Here is a 16,415-nt window from a genome sequence, read left to right as displayed (position 1 = left end):
AGCATGTGCCAGAGATTTCTGTAAGTTTTTAGCTGACACTCTAGGATTCTTCTTCACCTCATTGAGGATTCTGCGCTGGGCTCTCACAGTCATCTTTACAGGGCGACCACACCTAGGGAGAGTAGCAACAGTGCTGAACTTTCTCCATTTGTAGACAGTCTGTCTTACCGTGGACACATGGACATCAAGGCTTTTAGAGATACATTTGTAACCCTTTCCAGCTTTATGCAAGTCAACAATTCTTGATCGTAGATCTTCTGAAAGCTCTTTTGTGCGAGGCATGGTTCACATCAGGCAATGCCTCTTGAGAACAGCAAACTCAAAACTGGTGTGTGTTTTTTATAGGGCAGGGCAGCTTTAATCAACACCCAATTGCTTTCTATTACTTTTCCTTGACTTTACAGGACCAAAATATGCTCATGGCTTTCAGGGAGCTGGTGAGCCCTGTCCCAGCAATCTCAGTCGTGACAGATCATCTCGTCTATTGCTGTCAAGGGACGGCAGTTGTCCCATCTCGGTTCAGCTGTCAGACTCTGACGCAGGCCCTCAGTTTCGGGAACAGTCGGAGGGCGTTGCGCGTGGTCACCTCTATCACCTGCTCCAGAGGAACCCCCTTCACCTTAGCGATGAACTCGGCGCTGACGGTGATGTTCCGTGGCTCATTCCTAACCTGTGACACATAGCTGGCTTTAACAGGCCATAACAAAATTTCCCATCATTCCCATCTTGTCCAGAGTGACTCTTACAGAGTGACTTTACTTTTTTGTAGGTTAAGTACCTTTCCTAGGGGTACAGCAGCAGTGCCCCAGTGGGGAATCGAAACAGCAACCTGTTAAGGTGCTTAACCCAGAATCGCCTCAGTAAATATCCAGCTGTATAAATGAGTAACGTAAAAAAAAAAAAAAAAAAAACTGTAACCTATGTAAGTCGCTCTGGATAAGGGCATCTGCTAAATGGCAGCAATGTAATGCAATGTAATAATGTAATGTGTGCATGAGTGGGCCAGAGGTCCAAAGTGGGACTTAATTAGAGACTGAACGGGAACATCAGTCACCCGCTGCTCCGGGCCTCTAGAGGCCCTTTAGATGTTTCTGAAACCTCAGGAAGGTGGATCTTTAAGATAAGTTGGTAGACACCTCCAGCAGGGATGTAATTTACCTATACCTGTTCTTACCTACACCTGTCCTCATGAACCAAGGCCACCGTGATAAGCAAACAACAGTGGTTTCCACAGAAACGGGCACCGTGGAGACAGTAGCAGACCAGCTCACCTGCTTTTCAGGCCCTAGGGCTGGTGAGTCTGTCTCCAAGCAAATACTCTCCAACGGCAACTGCTTCACCAGCTTCTGCTTCTTGGAGAAATGACATCACACACCGTGAGTGAGTTAAGCATTATAAGTCTCACTTACAAAGACCTAAAAGAAAGACAGAGCTGAGTAACGATCGGGTTTTGTTATGTAATTAAGAACAGAGGCTGGGGGGAAAACCAGGAACCCAGAATGGCACCCAGAGGGAGGGCTTATTACCTGTTCACTCCTGACTATGGAAGGAGGAATGGAGAAATAATAGCCAGCCTTCACGCCCTCAATCGCCACTGAGGGCTTCCCATCGAAAGCATGGAGAAGGGCCTTTTCCACCCCTAGAGGACAGGACAGGCACTTACAGGTGCACACATTTTGGCATGTTGCACCTCACAACACTGTGCAACTTGTTGGCTTAGAATATAGCAATCTGTTACCTTGTTCTTTCAGGAGGTGAATTGTCGGTCTTCCCGCAGATCTTGAATGAACGTTTCTAAACAAAGAAATAAAGTTAAATTAAATTTGTGAGGAGTGGAAAAAAAATACATGGTAATGACAAAAATGAAAAAACAAGGACAGTACAGAGTGTAGCTCCTCCCATAAACAGGATGACAACATTGAACGGCCCTCTTTGCCAGCTGTACAGATCAGGTCAATGACTCAAAGCACACAGAGAGGAGCGGGATGCCATGTTTGATTGGCAGGGGGCTCACAGGGGCAGGTCCAGGCGTTTCGCAATCTCGGCCTGCCGAATCAACACCTCCCGCTGCTCCTCCTTCCCTTTGTCACTGCTGAGAAACCGTGGAGTGAAGTCCAGTCCAACCTGAGGGAAACAGGTTTTGATACTAGTGCTGGAATACAACAAGCGGGCCTTAACTATGGCTAGTAGCTTGAAGAACGCATGCTGTAACCTGTTTTTTTTTTTTTTAACTTTACCTCTCCGATGGCTAAAAGACGGTCTTTATGTTTCTCTATCAGGGGTAAGGCAGCATCTAAATCCTGTGGAGGCAGAAAGGAACTTCAGATTCATTTCTACAGTGAGTATCCCAACAGTGAATCCCTAGGAGATCGTTTGGCTGCATGTAATAAGCTGGCACCACCTCCATGGCCCTTATAAAGGCTTGGCTATAAAGAAAACATTACCAGACATGCTCCCTGGGTTTTACTTTTATCCCACAGAAGAACCAAAGATGCCCTTAAACTCAAGACCCCCCCCCCCCCCCCCTCACATCTCACAGCCCAGATCATCCATACCTCCAGAGTGGCTCCCCTCTGTGGCTCAGGGGGGACCCCCTGGACAGGATGGACCCCAAGGCAAGGAAACACAAAGCCGGGGAACCTGAAAACACACACACACACCAACCTATGTTATAGTGGCATCACTGTATTTGCTACTTTTTTTTTTTTTTTTTGCTTGGTAGATGTCTTCATTCAGTACTATTTGCAAAGTTTACATGTCTGAATATTGCATATGTATGATCCTGGATATTCTACTGAGGTAATTCAGATTAATAAAATGAAATGCAGGCTTAACACAACAGCAGTGCCTCATCTAAGATCCAGTCTCCAGCTACCTATTATGACACCCCAGCATAGCATGATTTGTCATGCAACACTCCAAACCATTACCTGTCAGACTCTCATTTTCAGGACTGTATCAATGGCTGCTTCAGTTAGCTTGTTACCTTTCAGACAGCTGGATGATCTTCTCAAACTCGCCAGCATGCTCCGCCACTGCTACGAGGCCCAAAATGCCCACCTGCAAGAGAAATGCACCCCCACAATTATCTTTGACTAACATGAACGTCACCCCCACTACCCATGGAACATTCAAAAACGTTTCAATGCCAGTCACGTGGAATGTTGTTCTAATGCAGTGTTTCTCAAACTCTCCTGGAGTACCACTTGTTCTACATGTTTTAGATCTCTCCCTGCTCCAACAAAGCTGATTCAAATGATCAACTCGTTATGAACTCCTGAGGCTGCCTAATAACTGATCATTTGAATCAGCTGTGTTGGAGCAGGGAGCGATCTAAAACATGCAGGACAAGTGGTACTCCAGGAGAGGTTTGAGAAGCGCTCTTCTAATGCATCCTAGAAATTGACCTGAACTTAATACCTTTATCTAGGTTTATAGACGTAGCACAGCTTTAACCCCCTTTTTGACCCTCCGCAGCATCTCGTTTCTGGGGTACTGGAGCCCACTGGTGCCGCGCTGGATGCCAGCATTATTGTGAAAATCCACTGCCCCCAAATATTTAATAAGAAATGCTGGGCCAAACTATTGTGAATGAACGTTTCACAGATAGGCCTACTCATCAATAGTGTGGCATTTCTGAAAAGGACTCCCAAGATCCCTATTGTTCGTCTTTGCCATTCTGCCTGCTTTGCAGAATTACGTGACAGTTTACGCACGACAATCTCACGCAGCTAATTACGAGAAAGCCAAGGGAATATACGCAATTTAATGAACAGGCTTCAAGTCGTTACCAAAGTTCTGTATGTATGTAGCCTATGTATGTTCGGTTCAGTATGTCATTAGCCACGACTAGCAATGCAGCACTGGCAGTCTGCATTGAAACCGTACTTACCTGTTTAGATTTTTCTATGACATCTTCAATATCCTGCAAAGAAAAATGGTTGGTTTTCAATCAACTGTATACAGTATGAAGCCGCATGCATTCGCAAAACAGCTAAGCCAACACGGCAAGACTTAGAACATAAGAACATATGATGACGAGAACAGGCCATTCGGCCCAACTAAGCTCGCCATTTCTTAATTAAAGAGTATCCAAAACTGCATCAAGTCTAGACTTGAACACAGCAAGGGTCTCTGCCTCAACTACATGACCTGGCAACCTATTCCATGTATTGATAACTCTTTGTGTAAAATAATATTTCCTTACATCAGTGCGGAACTTACTCTTAACTAGTTTCCATTTATGTCCTCTTGTTTTACAGACTGAACTCACCCTAAAGAATCTATTATAGTTAACCTTATTGATTCCTTTTATAAATTAAAATACCTCAATTAAATCACCCCTAAGCCTCCTCTTGCTTAATCTAAACAGGTTAAGTAACTTCAGTCTTTCCTCATAGCATTTATATTTCATGCCAGGAACTAATTTAGCTGCCCTTCTTTGAACCTTTTCTAAAGCTTCGGTATCTTTTTTATAGTGCGGTGCCCAGAAGTGCACACAGTATTCCAGGTGCGGTCTGACTAAGGCATTGTATAATTTCAATATAACCTCTTTAAATTTATACTCAATACTTTTGGCTATATATCCCAGCATCCTGTTGGCCTTTTTTACTGCTACAGCACACTGCCTAGATCCTGTTAAGCTTGGGTCAACCATTACTCCCAAGTCCTTTTCAAATTGAGCACATTCTAGTTTTTTTCCCACCCATGAAGTAGTCTAAGGTTCTTATTTCCTACATGCAAGATTTTACATTTATCTAAATAGAAAGTCATCTGCCAGGTATCTGCCCACTTTTGGATGCTGTTTAGGTCTTCCTGTATTACCTTAGTTGATTCTATACTGTTGGCTAGACCCCCTAGTTTTGTGTCATCTGCAAATTTTAATATTTTACTTCTAACCTCTGCATCAAGATCATTTATGTATATAAGAAATAGCAAAGGCCTCAACACCGATCCCTGCGGGACTCCACTTCGTACAGGACCCTGCTCTGATACAATTCCTCCCACAGTTACAGTCTGCTTTCTATTAGACAGCCAACTTCGAACCCACTCGGTGATAGCTCCTGTAATTCCCGCAGCTGTCATTTTCAATATGAGTCTCTCGTGCGGAACTTTGTCAAATGCCTTTTGAAAGTCCAAACAGATAATATCATAAGCCTGGTTTGAGTCCAGTCATGCTGTAGCTTCCTCAAAGAAGTCCAGGAGGTTTGTTAAGCACAACCTCCCTCTGCGAAAACCGTGTTGGCTATCATTTAGAACACCATTTCGTTCCAGGAATAATTCCAAATTATCCCTAATGATGGATTCCAGTATTTTGCATGCGATACAAGTTAAGCTGACAGGCCTATAATTTCCTGGTTCAGTCCGGTCTCCTTTCTTGTAGATAGGTACTACACTGCCATGTTTCCAGTCATCTGGTATTTCTCCAGTTTTAAGGGATTGCTTAAAAATAACTGTCAGAGGCTTGTAAACCACCTCTGCTGGTTCTCTGAGAACTCTTGGATATATTCCATCAGGGCCTGCTGCCTTATTTGTTTTAAGTTTTTGAAGTTTATCTAGTACTTCTGCATCATTTAAATCAATTTCCTCTATAAGTCTCTGAGAACTGACTGCACCTGAAGGCATATGCAAAAACACTTCACTAGTGAAACTCTCCACAAAGTAACTGTTTAGTATATCAGCAATAGCTTTGTTATCGTAAACCATAACCCCATCCTTATTTTTTATACCTCTTATTTCATCCTTAACTATCCTTTTTTGACCATAATATTGAAAAAAATGTTTAGAGTTGCTCTTTGCATTTAGTGCAATTTGTCTTTCATAACACCTTTTGGCTTCCCTTATTTTTTTCTTAACTTGAGCTTGCATATTACTGTATTCAATCTTATTACTATCTGAGCTCTCCAACTTGTATTTTCTAAATAATTTCCTTTTTTGTTTCAAACTGTTCCACAGTGACTTATTCATCCACTGTGGATGCTTCTTTTTCAGTTTTCCTTTTCTCACTTGCGGAATGAATTTACGCTGTACATCCAGAATAATCGTTTTAAATATGCACCACATTTCTTTGACAGTTTTACCACCTAGAAGAGGTACCCAGTTTATATTCCTTGTATAATCACGCATCTTAATAAAGTCAGCTTGCCTAAAGTTGAATACTCTAGCAATGGAGAATGCAGACTTAACTTGCCAAAAAACTTCAAATGTAATTGAACTATGGTCACTTGTACTGAGTGGTTCCCCTACCTCAATACTGCCGATTCTATCAAGATTATTACACAGAACCAGATCTAGGATTGTGTTCTCTCGTGGGTTGAGTAACAGACTGTATCACAAAACAGTCATTTACAACATCCAAAAACTCTTCCTCACATTTACCTTGACCTGACACAGCTTCCCAATTAAGTGAAGGGTAATTGAAGTCCCCCATTACTATTGTCTCACCCTCCTGACATGCTAGTTTAATGTTATGAAAGAGAGTACTACTGACATTGCTATCTGAGGCTGGTGGCCTATAGCATACTCCAACATTCAGGCCTTTTTCATTTTCCCCCAATATCTTAATCCATATGTCTTCACTAACACCAAGGGGCTCCATTCCTGGTATTTCCTGAGTATTAATCTTATCCTTTACATAGAGAGCTACACCTCCTCCTCTTCTATTGATTCTATCTTTTCTTAGCAGCTTGTATCCCTCTACGTTGTACTCATCCCCATCCCCTGTACCAAGCCACGTCTCTGTAATCCCAACAACATCAAAGTTACTATTACTCATAACGGTTTCCAGATCGAGAATTTTATTTTTTATGCTTCTAGCATTTAAACAGAGAAATTTCAGGGTACCACATGTGCCTCTCCTGCCCTCCACCCCCGCCCCCAACTGCCCAGAACCACCTCTATTACAGTGCTGCTCTGACTGATTTACAAGCATCGTTTCCTCTCTACTAATAAGATATTTAGCCATGGTGTGTTCTATTCCGGCAGTCTGTCTATCCCTACCCATCTGACTGTATAAACTCCCTGCCCCCCCAGACCCTAGTTTAAATAACCCTCTGCTACCCTAAGCATACGCTGGCCCAGTGCAGCTGTACCCCTCCGGTTCAGGTGCAACCTGTCCCGCTTGTACAGGACACCCCTGTTCCAAAAGGAGTCCCAGTGCCCCATAAACCTGTACCCCTCTTTCCTACACCAGGTTTGGAACCACGTGTTAAACCTCCATATAAAGGCTTGCTTCCCTTTGCTTGCACGTGGTACTGGCAGAATTTCAGAGAACACTACCGTGGAGGTTCTGCTCCTAATCTTCCCCGCTAGCTCAATAAATTTTTCTTGCAGAACCCCGAACCTACCCTTTCCTATGTCATTGGTTCCAACATGGACCATGACCACCGGATCCTCCCCCGCTCTGGCCAGGAGCTTGTCCACGCTCTCCAGGAGGTCTCCAACCTGGGCACCAGGCAGGCAACAGACCATCCGAGACTCCTTGTCGCGCGAACACACTATGCTATCTACCCCTCTAATGACTGAATCCCCCACTATCACCAACTCCCTTTTCTTGGAGGATGAGGCCACCTGGGTGCCCTGGGGCTCTTCAGTCCTCCCACTCTCAGGATCGTGGGTCAACTCGTCCTGCAGTGGCGCGAAACGGTTGGTCACCGCAATCTCTGGAGATACTGCCCCTCTTGGAATTTTGTGCCCCTTTCTACGTTTACGCCCTACTGTAACCCAGCTCTCTCGCCCTATCTGATCTGATCTGTATCTTCCCCACTGTGTGCTTGGGTGAGCACACCATCTCTCTATAGGGCGTACTAATCAGTTCCTGGAACTCTAACAATTCAGGATTACTGTGGAGTCCAGCTAGTTGGGCCTCGAGATCAAGAATCTTGTTCTCCAAGTGCTCAACAAGTCGGCAACGGTCGCACATGAACTCATTCTGGAGGTCTCCCTCCAGAAATCCGATCATCCGGCAACTCTCGCACAGTTTTGGCCACATTTTTTTCCCCTAACTGTAAACGCTTTCCCTAAATAAGGATTTACTGCCAAGACAGAATTACCAGCTAAAAAAGTGCTAAAAGCACCGAGGTGGCTCAGAACAGTCAGGAGGCAGAAATCAAGCGCAAGAAATGGCACTTAGCCTAATACAATAAAACTACGTTAGTGTACTATTTTTACTAAAAATAGTAGAAAAAGGTAAAAAAGTGAACCGGCTAGTTAGCTAAACTACCCGAACTGCTAGCTAAAGTGTGCTGCTTAATTATTTACAGATTTGCTCCTGAGAGGGCGAAAAACCACAAAAAACCTCTCGTCGGCTAGAGCCGAATTAGCTGCGACGGAGGAAAAAAGTGGAAAGTTCCCTCTCTGTCCCCTAATGGCAACAAAAGATTCAACTTTAAGAGCAGATCAGACCTACCTTATGTAATAGCTAGGTAAATAGCACCAATTTTTATTTTTATCCGATCGAATGTAATAGCACAGAAACCACCCCACAAACACAACACCAACAAACACAGCAGGAACTCGTCCAAGCTAGAGCAATCGAGCAAGAGCAATCGAGCAAGAGCCAGAGCAATCGAGACAACTTAAAGTTTGCTAGCTAAATGCGCTAATAAACAGTAGGCTATGCGTTAGATAGGTAGCTAGTTAGCCAAAAGCCTGTTACTTAAGGCAACAGAATCGCTAAATAACTAACAAGAAGATATAGCTGGCACACTACAGTGACATACAGCTAACCAGCTAGTTAACCACAGTAAACCTGTATCGGTTACTAAGCAGTAGTCCATGTGGATGTTCCTTACATTGTCAAATTCTGTGGCAGAAATATGACAATGACAGTCGATAAATCCTTTCATAGCTACTTAGCTAGCACGTATACGTGAAATACAGCCGATACACTTCCCGGCGTCGACAAGATCATGCTAGTATAGCAGAGCTGAAGTGACTAGCTCGTGTGAGGCCTGCGTAAAGCCTTAGGTAGCGGGTAGCAGGTAGCCGAGTGGTTGCAGCGGCTACGTCACTCCCCCTGACTCCCGATAGGCTAACGGCAATTTGCCTTTAGCTCAACTGGCAACGACGCTGGTTTTAGGGGGTTGGTAGCGAGCAGTAAGAACCTCAGTTCGAAACTCGCTCGCTCGCCGACCCACGTAACATCATATTAAAACACAACGCAAGATACCACCCGTTACACTAGCATATCAGCTCTTGTGCAAGTTAGTTGTGATCGGAGAGAAAATAAATATTCCTAAACTCCATGAACAACCTGAAACCTGGGAACCTTGCTTACTCTGTACTGGTTTCCTACCGGGAGTAATAGTTGTTACGTTAATTCATTTCCACTTCCATGTTCTAGGTACGTTTGAAAGCATACGCTGCTGCTAACAAGTTGCAATGGGTGGGATGGCATTAAAAAGCATTAAATGCGTTTAAATGTGCACTGATTCAGCGAAATAATAACACAATGCTTTTTCGGTTCAGTTTGACAGTATTTCCAGCAGTCTGCATCGGTTGACGACTAGTCCATATCGGAAGATAACGCCCGAAACCCGACCCCATATTAGTTAGAATAGTAGGAGGATGCTGACAATAAAACAAAAGTTTTCTTGTCATGTTTTTCAGGCTCCTGAGCGTAAACTTGTCTTACTGCCTATTTGTGAATGAATTTATGCCCCTCAGCCCATTGGCTGATCTCGCCTATCGCAACAAGTGTACGGACTCCTGATTGGATGTTAAGAAGCATGCCCCCGCCCTATTAGCGAAGCAGAACCCGGAAATGTGCGGTTTGTTGAGTTTAAAAAGGGAAAAGTTGTTACCAGAAGCTCGTGTGATGAAAACAAAAACTGGTTGAGGCACCACGCTCTGGTCATATGATTTACCTAGATCATGTGGTACTGCATGAGTTAGCTGTTCGCCTTTCAGATAGCTTGCTGTTTTAGTGTGCACCTGTTTATATCTAGGTTGTTGTTCCTGGGTTAGACGCGATGGTCTCCTTAAAATGTACGGCCATGAGTCAAGCTCTCGTGTCAGCAGTGATCGCTGTGCTTTTCGCCAGCTGCAGATGTCAATATGAGCCTACCTGGGAATCTATTGACTCCCGACCTTTGCCGGCATGGTTTGATCAAGCCAAATTCGGCATCTTCGTTCACTGGGGTGTATTTTCAGTTCCCAGCTTTGGCAGTGAATGGTTTTGGTGAGTATTCGAGCAAGTTTTGTTCTGTAGTACATGTGGAATTTTTAACTAGATAGACTAGTTAGCTACATGTCGGTGAGACATGAAAACAGCACGAAATCTCCTAATGAAATGAGAGTTGTTAGCCATAGTTGTGACTAATTATAACTTTATCGATGTTGTTTGGCTGCGAAGTTTTCTCATTGTTTTATTGTGCCAAGCATACAGATTTTATTGAATGCAGTCACTTTTGATGTTAACTTGTTGACCTAGTGATGATGACTTTTGATGTTAACCTGATAACGATTTACAGCCTGGATCAAATGGTTGCAATAAACCTACAAATACCGACGTGTACATATGTGCGAGAAAGGCTTACAGCTAAAAAGCTACTTTTTAGTTCAAAGTGAGTGAGTCAGTGGACCCAAAGTGTTCTTACTACCTGAACCCGTGCTTTGTGTGGCCAGGTGGTACTGGAAAGGCCAGAAAATGAAGGCCTATGTTGACTTCATGGAGCGGAACTATCCCCCCGAATTTCAGTACCAAGATTTCGCACCTCAGTTCACCGCAGAGTTCTTTGACGCCAAACAGTGGGCGGAGATCTTCGCCGCGTCGGGGGCCAAGTACGTGGTCCTCACGACAAAGCACCATGAAGGTTTGTTACCATCTCCCAGTACTCCTAAAAATACTGTCAAAGTAACCAAACGTTCAAACTTCCTCGTCTTATCGTCCCATCACAAGCTATAAGCTTCATTTTCAAAAGAAACAAACCTAAAACAGCTTGTATTAACTTGCATTAACACTGGCAGCCCTGCCAATGAATAATAAATAATATTCGCTTTCGGTGTTAATTTAAATCAAGCAGGTCAGTGGTTGTTTTTGTTAAATATGTCATATACAAAAAAATGTCAGAGTGCAGACTGAAAATGAGGAAGTAAAAGTAGTTGTTCTGGAGGTGTCAGGTTTGGCAAGCACAAAGGTCGCTTCAATTCCTCCACTGAAGTAGCTTCAGGGGTTTTTAGCTTGTGCCGCATGAGCGTGTCTTCTCTCAGGTTTCACTCTGTGGGGCTCCAAGTATTCCTGGAACTGGAACGCAGTAGATGTCGGGCCTAAGAGGGACCTGGTGGGGGAAGTGGCCGACGCCCTGCGGGCACAGGGCGACCTCCGGCTGGGGCTCTACCACTCCCTCTTTGAGTGGTTCCACCCCCTCTTCGTGCAGGACGCCGCCAACGTCTTCACCACCAACCAGTTCCCCACCACCAAGACCCTGCCCGAGCTCTACGAGATCGTCACCAAGTACAAGCCGGAGGTGCTGTGGTCCGACGGGGATGGGAACGCCCCTGACAAATACTGGAACAGCACAGGCTTCCTGGCCTGGCTCTACAATGACAGGTGCGGGGGGGGTGTCTTACTGTCAGTGATGCGAGTGAGGCTTCATGAATTCCAACATGGGCGAGAGTTGTCATGTGCTGTCAGTGACTCCCTGCTTTGAACCAATCAGAGTGCTTGAGTAGAGCACAAGTCTAATGATCTGTTCGGCAAAGCCAGTGATTGGGAGTATGTGGCAGTCTCGCCTGTCATTGAGTTTGGGGAAGCCATGTTGTCTTTCCCATTACTAATGCTCTTTTTTCAACTTCAAATGTAATGCTAGACAGAGCTGTCCCTCTGAGCAGTGCATTTATGGGCACCTAATTCTGTTGTCTGAAAAAACTGATTGGTCGGGAATTTTTTTTTCCCTCATTTAACATGTACATCCACTTGTATTTTTAGGTTAATTATTTCAAAACAAATCACGATCAGAGAGTCTATTAGGAGGCACCAGGCCCACACCAAGCAAATCTTTTGCCCTGTGCGCTGTGTTGAATTAAATTTGATTGATTGATATTGAAGGTTATAATAACAAATGTGAATTATTTTTTCCTGCGCAGCCCGGTGCGCGACACGGTGGTGACGAACGACCGCTGGGGGTACGGCAGCATCTGCAAACACGGCGGCTACTACACCTGCTCCGACCGCTACAACCCCGGCCACCTGCTGCCGCACAAGTGGGAGAACTGCATGACCATCGACCAGAAGTCCTGGGGCTACAGGCGGGACGCAGAGCTGAAGGACTACCTGACCATCGAGCAGCTGCTGGCGGTACGGCACCTGCGCACGGAGGCGACTCGGGTTCAGGCCACGCCCACTCATTTTAATATTAGCTACCTCACGGTCTTTGATTTGAACATGAGGAGCAAAACGAGAAGGATGCTGATACACAGGTTAATGATGAACAGAACTGCTTTCTTGCAGGGTGAAGTTTGTGAGTGTTTAGTATTTTACGCAGCACATTTTAAAAATCAGTCATTATTGAAGAATGTTCAAACTTCAAAGCCAGGCTCAGTGCCATGGACCAATAGAGGGCATAGCTGTGTGTGTGTGTGTGTGTGTGTGTGTGTGTGTGTGTGTGTGTGTGTGTGTGTGTGTGTGTGTGTGTGTGTGTGTGTGCGCACACGTGCGTGTCCCGCAGACGCTGGTGGAGACGGTGTCCTGCGGGGGGAACCTGCTGATGAACGTGGGCCCCACCCACGACGGCCGCATCGCCCCCATCTTCGAGGAGCGGCTCAGACAGGTGGGCCAGTGGCTGGGGGTAAATGGGGAGGCCATCTACAACAGCAGCGCCTGGAGGGCCCAGAACGACAGCGTCACGCCTGGGATCTGGTCAGTGCCCGCCGCCTCAGCAGAGATGCAGGGTGCAGGCAGCGTAGCATAGTGGTTAAAGAGCAACACTCATAACCGAAAGGTTGCCATCTCGATTCCCAGCTGGGGCCATGCTGCTGTACCCATGGGCAAGGTACTTAACCCACAATTGCCTCATTAAATATCCAGCTGTATAAACGGATAACCATGGCATATGAAGCTTAAAAATGTGCTAGTAAGATCATTCTGGGGAAAAATGATTCATGATTGACCTACTGTACATATTTTGTGATGGCATAGCAAAGTGCTATACCCTGGTACTTTGTATTAGATTTGGCTTTGGCAATGGCTTGTTAATGTGCATTGTGTTGGTTTTAGTTGCACTGTTTATGAAATGTTCACAGAATCGTAATTCACACCATTATTCATATTCATAACCTCAAAAACCATTTTTCCCCTATGTTCATAAATAGGTACACATGGAAGCCAAAAGAAAACGTCATTTACGCAGTTTTCCTGCAGTGGCCTAGCAGTGGATATGTAGCTCTGAACGAACCCGTGGTGTCGCAGCAGAAGACTGTGGTAAGACTTTGTGAAACGACTCGCTGTCAAGTTGCTGTCGGTCACCTTTAGCCCGTGATAGTGTCAGGTGTGTAACTTGCAAACGATAACATACACGATACAGAAATACAGAACACCTGAAAGTCAGCTGAGATCTGTCATTGAATATAGTATAAGATAAGATAGTACTTTATTAATCCAAAAAGAAAATTGCTTTGCCAACAATCACGCATGTGGGAAAATAGAAGCACATAATACAACAATTAAAAAAATGCAGATACCATGTATTCATACACGTTAGAGTAAATTAAAGTACTGCACCAATAAAATAGCTTTGAAAAATTGCACTATGCAAGCTTATATCACTTATATAGTTATTGCACTTAAGAGGTACTTTGCACAATTAACTGCACTTACGAAGTTATTGCACTGCACATAGGATTATATGGGGATTATATGGCGATCTCCCCATAACAGAGGAGTGGCAGTTAACTGTTCCAGGCCTGATGTTAAAACCACAACTCAGGCTGATGCTTTGCATTCTCTATCAAAGTCCATCAGAGCTGTAAAATAAGTCCAGTGAGCTCTAGGTAGTGAGAGATCTGTGTGATAGGATAGCTTGTACTTTACTGTACCTGGCATTCTCCTTACTCTCCACCAGGTGGCGCTCCTTGGTTACTCGAAGCCCCTGGACTGGCAGCCTTTGAAGCCCGCTGGTCTGAAGGTGTCCCTGCCCCCGTTGTCCTATGGGCAAATGCCCTGCTCCTGGGCCTGGACTCTCCGACTGACTGGAGCAGCATAGGGACAAGGAAGGCACACATTGACCAGCACCTTTCTCATAGGAATATATATATTTTTTTCAGGGAGACAAGCTTGAAACCAACTGATCATATCATGTGTCTTACTGTGGTATCGTGTCGTATGATTTAATTGCTTGAAGAGTTTTATAAGTGTTTTTTTTGTTTAGAAATGAATTCGTCTGAATCACCTGGCTAGAAAATAATTGGGAGGGAAGGTAATGTAGGCCTGTTGCATGTGGAACTCAAACTCTCCATCTCAAAGCTGCAGAGAATGAAGGCCAGCTGCTGTTTTGATTGCTTGAGGGATGGATGGGCGGGGCATAGCATATTTACCAATCATAAAACAGAGCACAGAACATGCTCTGAACCAGGTTATACCTCATTAATGTTTTCTCTGATTGCTGTCCCGTCATCAAAGTCATGCTAGCAGTAATGGTGATGCATTATTTAATCACCATTATCCTGATTGCACACTTTCTGTGTGCAGGCTAACGATTATGCAATCAAAGTTAATCACTTGTATATTCACACTGTAAGCCTATTTATACTGACAGAAACACATTTACATTTTAATACTTTTCTACCTAAGTATGAGTGTTTTGTGAAACAGAAAATGCAGTGCATTGCTAGTAGTAGCCAAACTATTTCAGGAGTAGCCAGAAAGGGTTTGAAGTCATTTAGAAATGAATACATTTTTGAAATGTGCTTATGGTATGTTTTGAATTTGTATCAGGTTTTAACAATGTTATACACAGAACCTCTTCACTGCCCAACTAAAGTGCTATGCCAAACAATCAAAAAGGAAATGTGTGTGTAGCTTCATGCTGGCTATCTGGTTGTTATTTGTTTAAAAAACAAGTAGATGTACTATAGCAATATGAATAGGCCTTTAAAATACAGTGTGACCACAAATTTTGCAAATATCAAACACCTTTGCTAGTCATAGTTGAGGTCTTGCACAGAATATGTGGCTGGCCAAAAACTGTGGAAGTTCTTTTGATAAAGTCGCAGGTAACTCTCATGGAACCCTTCCCTTCATTTGATTTACAATATAGTATATCGTTTGGGATTGTCTGTTATATAGTATAGCATAGTATATTTTATACTGTGTCCATGCATTAGACCAGTTTTCTATATCCAGTGATACCTGAGTGGAGAAATTGAACATATATTTTTAGGACCAAGATTTTCTATGTAGTCTTTTTTTTTTTGAATTGTGAATGTTTTTAATTTTTGCTTTTTCAATGTATACAGTGATCATCTAACAGCACTTTAATGAATTGTTGTGATGTGAGACATGCAAATATTTCTGTTAAAATGTGAAAGAACCTGCCTCTACTGTTTGATTTCTGTTGTGTTTTTCTTCAAAATGATGCCTTTCTGGAAACTGAAGAATGAAGCACCTTGTGGTCTTGCAGGACATGCTCCACTGGGGTTAATGGCATCTAAGGAAATGGGAAAGATCAAATGTCCGCAAAATGAAAGTTAGGGCTACTAGAACTCACGTAATCAAAACGAATTCAGACGGAATGTGGTCACCTGACCATTCCAACCTCCTAACACCATTCAATCACCAGTATACAGCAGACAGGCGCCATGATAACTAGCACTTTACCATTGATCAGTCACAGCTATACAAATCATCATTTCTAACCACAACTCTACAATTTCTAACTGGGGCAGCAGTGTAGTATAATGGTAAGGAGCAAGATTCGTAAACAGATTTCCAGTTCAGTTCCACTACTGTTGTACCCTTTGTCAAACTACTTAACTCACAATTGCCTCAGTAAGTATCCAGCTTTATAAATTGGTCTCTGGACAAGGGCATCTTCTTAATGACAGTAATGTAATGGAGTGTAACTCCACCCTGGAAATATCTAAAAACCTGCAATAAAGCTGTAATTCCAGCAGGGGGCAGCAGATAGTCAGTAGTAACATAAGTGACAGCTCTTTATCGTGTCTCCGCATTCCTACAGAAGTATGCAAACAGTCATTGGAATATATAAGTGATGTCATTTTATCAGTACAGTCACCGTGTATAGCTACAGTATCTACACAAAACGTGGGCATTTCTTTCCTTTGACGGAGAGACCCAAAGCATCTTTATTATGGTCATACTGGGTCAGGTATGGGAAAAATCCTTTGTCCACAGGGGTAAAAATAATGTCAGATTTACATCCCAATAAAGCATTTCATCTTCGCTAATTCTTTTGGTT

The 16,415-nt window shown here is 43.7% G+C and overlaps 2 protein-coding genes across 3 annotated transcripts; one reads left to right on the top strand and one right to left on the bottom strand.

The window, feature by feature from the left end:
- Positions 1 to 371: 371 nt before the first annotated feature.
- On the bottom strand, positions 372 to 8,961 carry LOC118787243 (putative deoxyribonuclease TATDN3). Of its 2 annotated transcripts, none has more exons than XM_036542735.1 (10): positions 8,793 to 8,961; positions 3,893 to 3,925; positions 2,987 to 3,060; positions 2,556 to 2,640; positions 2,238 to 2,300; positions 2,015 to 2,124; positions 1,739 to 1,794; positions 1,527 to 1,639; positions 1,272 to 1,352; positions 372 to 670 (listed from the first exon to the last, which is right to left on the bottom strand). In XM_036542735.1, the coding sequence occupies exons 1-10, from the start codon at positions 8,844 to 8,846 to the stop codon at positions 527 to 529; spliced, it is 813 nt and encodes a 270-aa protein (XP_036398628.1). In that variant the 5' UTR covers positions 8,847 to 8,961; the 3' UTR covers positions 372 to 526. The 2 variants fall into 2 exon arrangements, with proteins under 2 accessions (XP_036398628.1, XP_036398629.1); XM_036542736.1 differs by having other exon boundaries at positions 1,272 to 1,349.
- An 815-nt stretch (positions 8,962 to 9,776) lies between these two features.
- Positions 9,777 to 15,527, top strand: fuca2 (alpha-L-fucosidase 2). Its single transcript, XM_036542734.1, has 7 exons — positions 9,777 to 10,180; positions 10,627 to 10,814; positions 11,212 to 11,551; positions 12,088 to 12,298; positions 12,669 to 12,859; positions 13,312 to 13,420; positions 14,061 to 15,527. The coding sequence occupies exons 1-7, from the start codon at positions 9,972 to 9,974 to the stop codon at positions 14,199 to 14,201; spliced, it is 1,389 nt and encodes a 462-aa protein (XP_036398627.1). The 5' UTR covers positions 9,777 to 9,971; the 3' UTR covers positions 14,202 to 15,527.
- Positions 15,528 to 16,415: the final 888 nt, after the last annotated feature.

The sequence above is a fragment of the Megalops cyprinoides genome, chromosome 12 (genome assembly GCF_013368585.1).
Source record: "Megalops cyprinoides isolate fMegCyp1 chromosome 12, fMegCyp1.pri, whole genome shotgun sequence".
NCBI classification, from domain to species: Eukaryota; Metazoa; Chordata; class Actinopteri; order Elopiformes; family Megalopidae; genus Megalops; species Megalops cyprinoides.
This window is presented reverse-complemented; position numbering and strand designations above follow the sequence as displayed.

Excerpts from the sequence above, each read along its gene's own strand:
- LOC118787243 (XM_036542735.1), bottom strand. The coding sequence starts at position 8,846 with ATGAAAGGATTTATCGACTGTCATTGTCATATTTCTGCCACAGAATTT. Across the intron at positions 3,061-3,892 it reads TCATAGAAAAATCTAAACAG|GTGGGCATTTTGGGCCTCGT; the intron begins GTAAGTACGGTT and ends TTTCTCTTGCAG. Across the intron at positions 1,353-1,526 it reads CCATAGTCAGGAGTGAACAG|AAGCAGAAGCTGGTGAAGCA; the intron begins GTAATAAGCCCT and ends CATTTCTCCAAG.
- fuca2 (XM_036542734.1), top strand. The coding sequence starts at position 9,972 with ATGGTCTCCTTAAAATGTACGGCCATGAGTCAAGCTCTCGTGTCAGCA. Across the intron at positions 10,815-11,211 it reads CACGACAAAGCACCATGAAG|GTTTCACTCTGTGGGGCTCC; the intron begins GTTTGTTACCAT and ends GTCTTCTCTCAG. Across the intron at positions 13,421-14,060 it reads TGTCGCAGCAGAAGACTGTG|GTGGCGCTCCTTGGTTACTC; the intron begins GTAAGACTTTGT and ends ACTCTCCACCAG.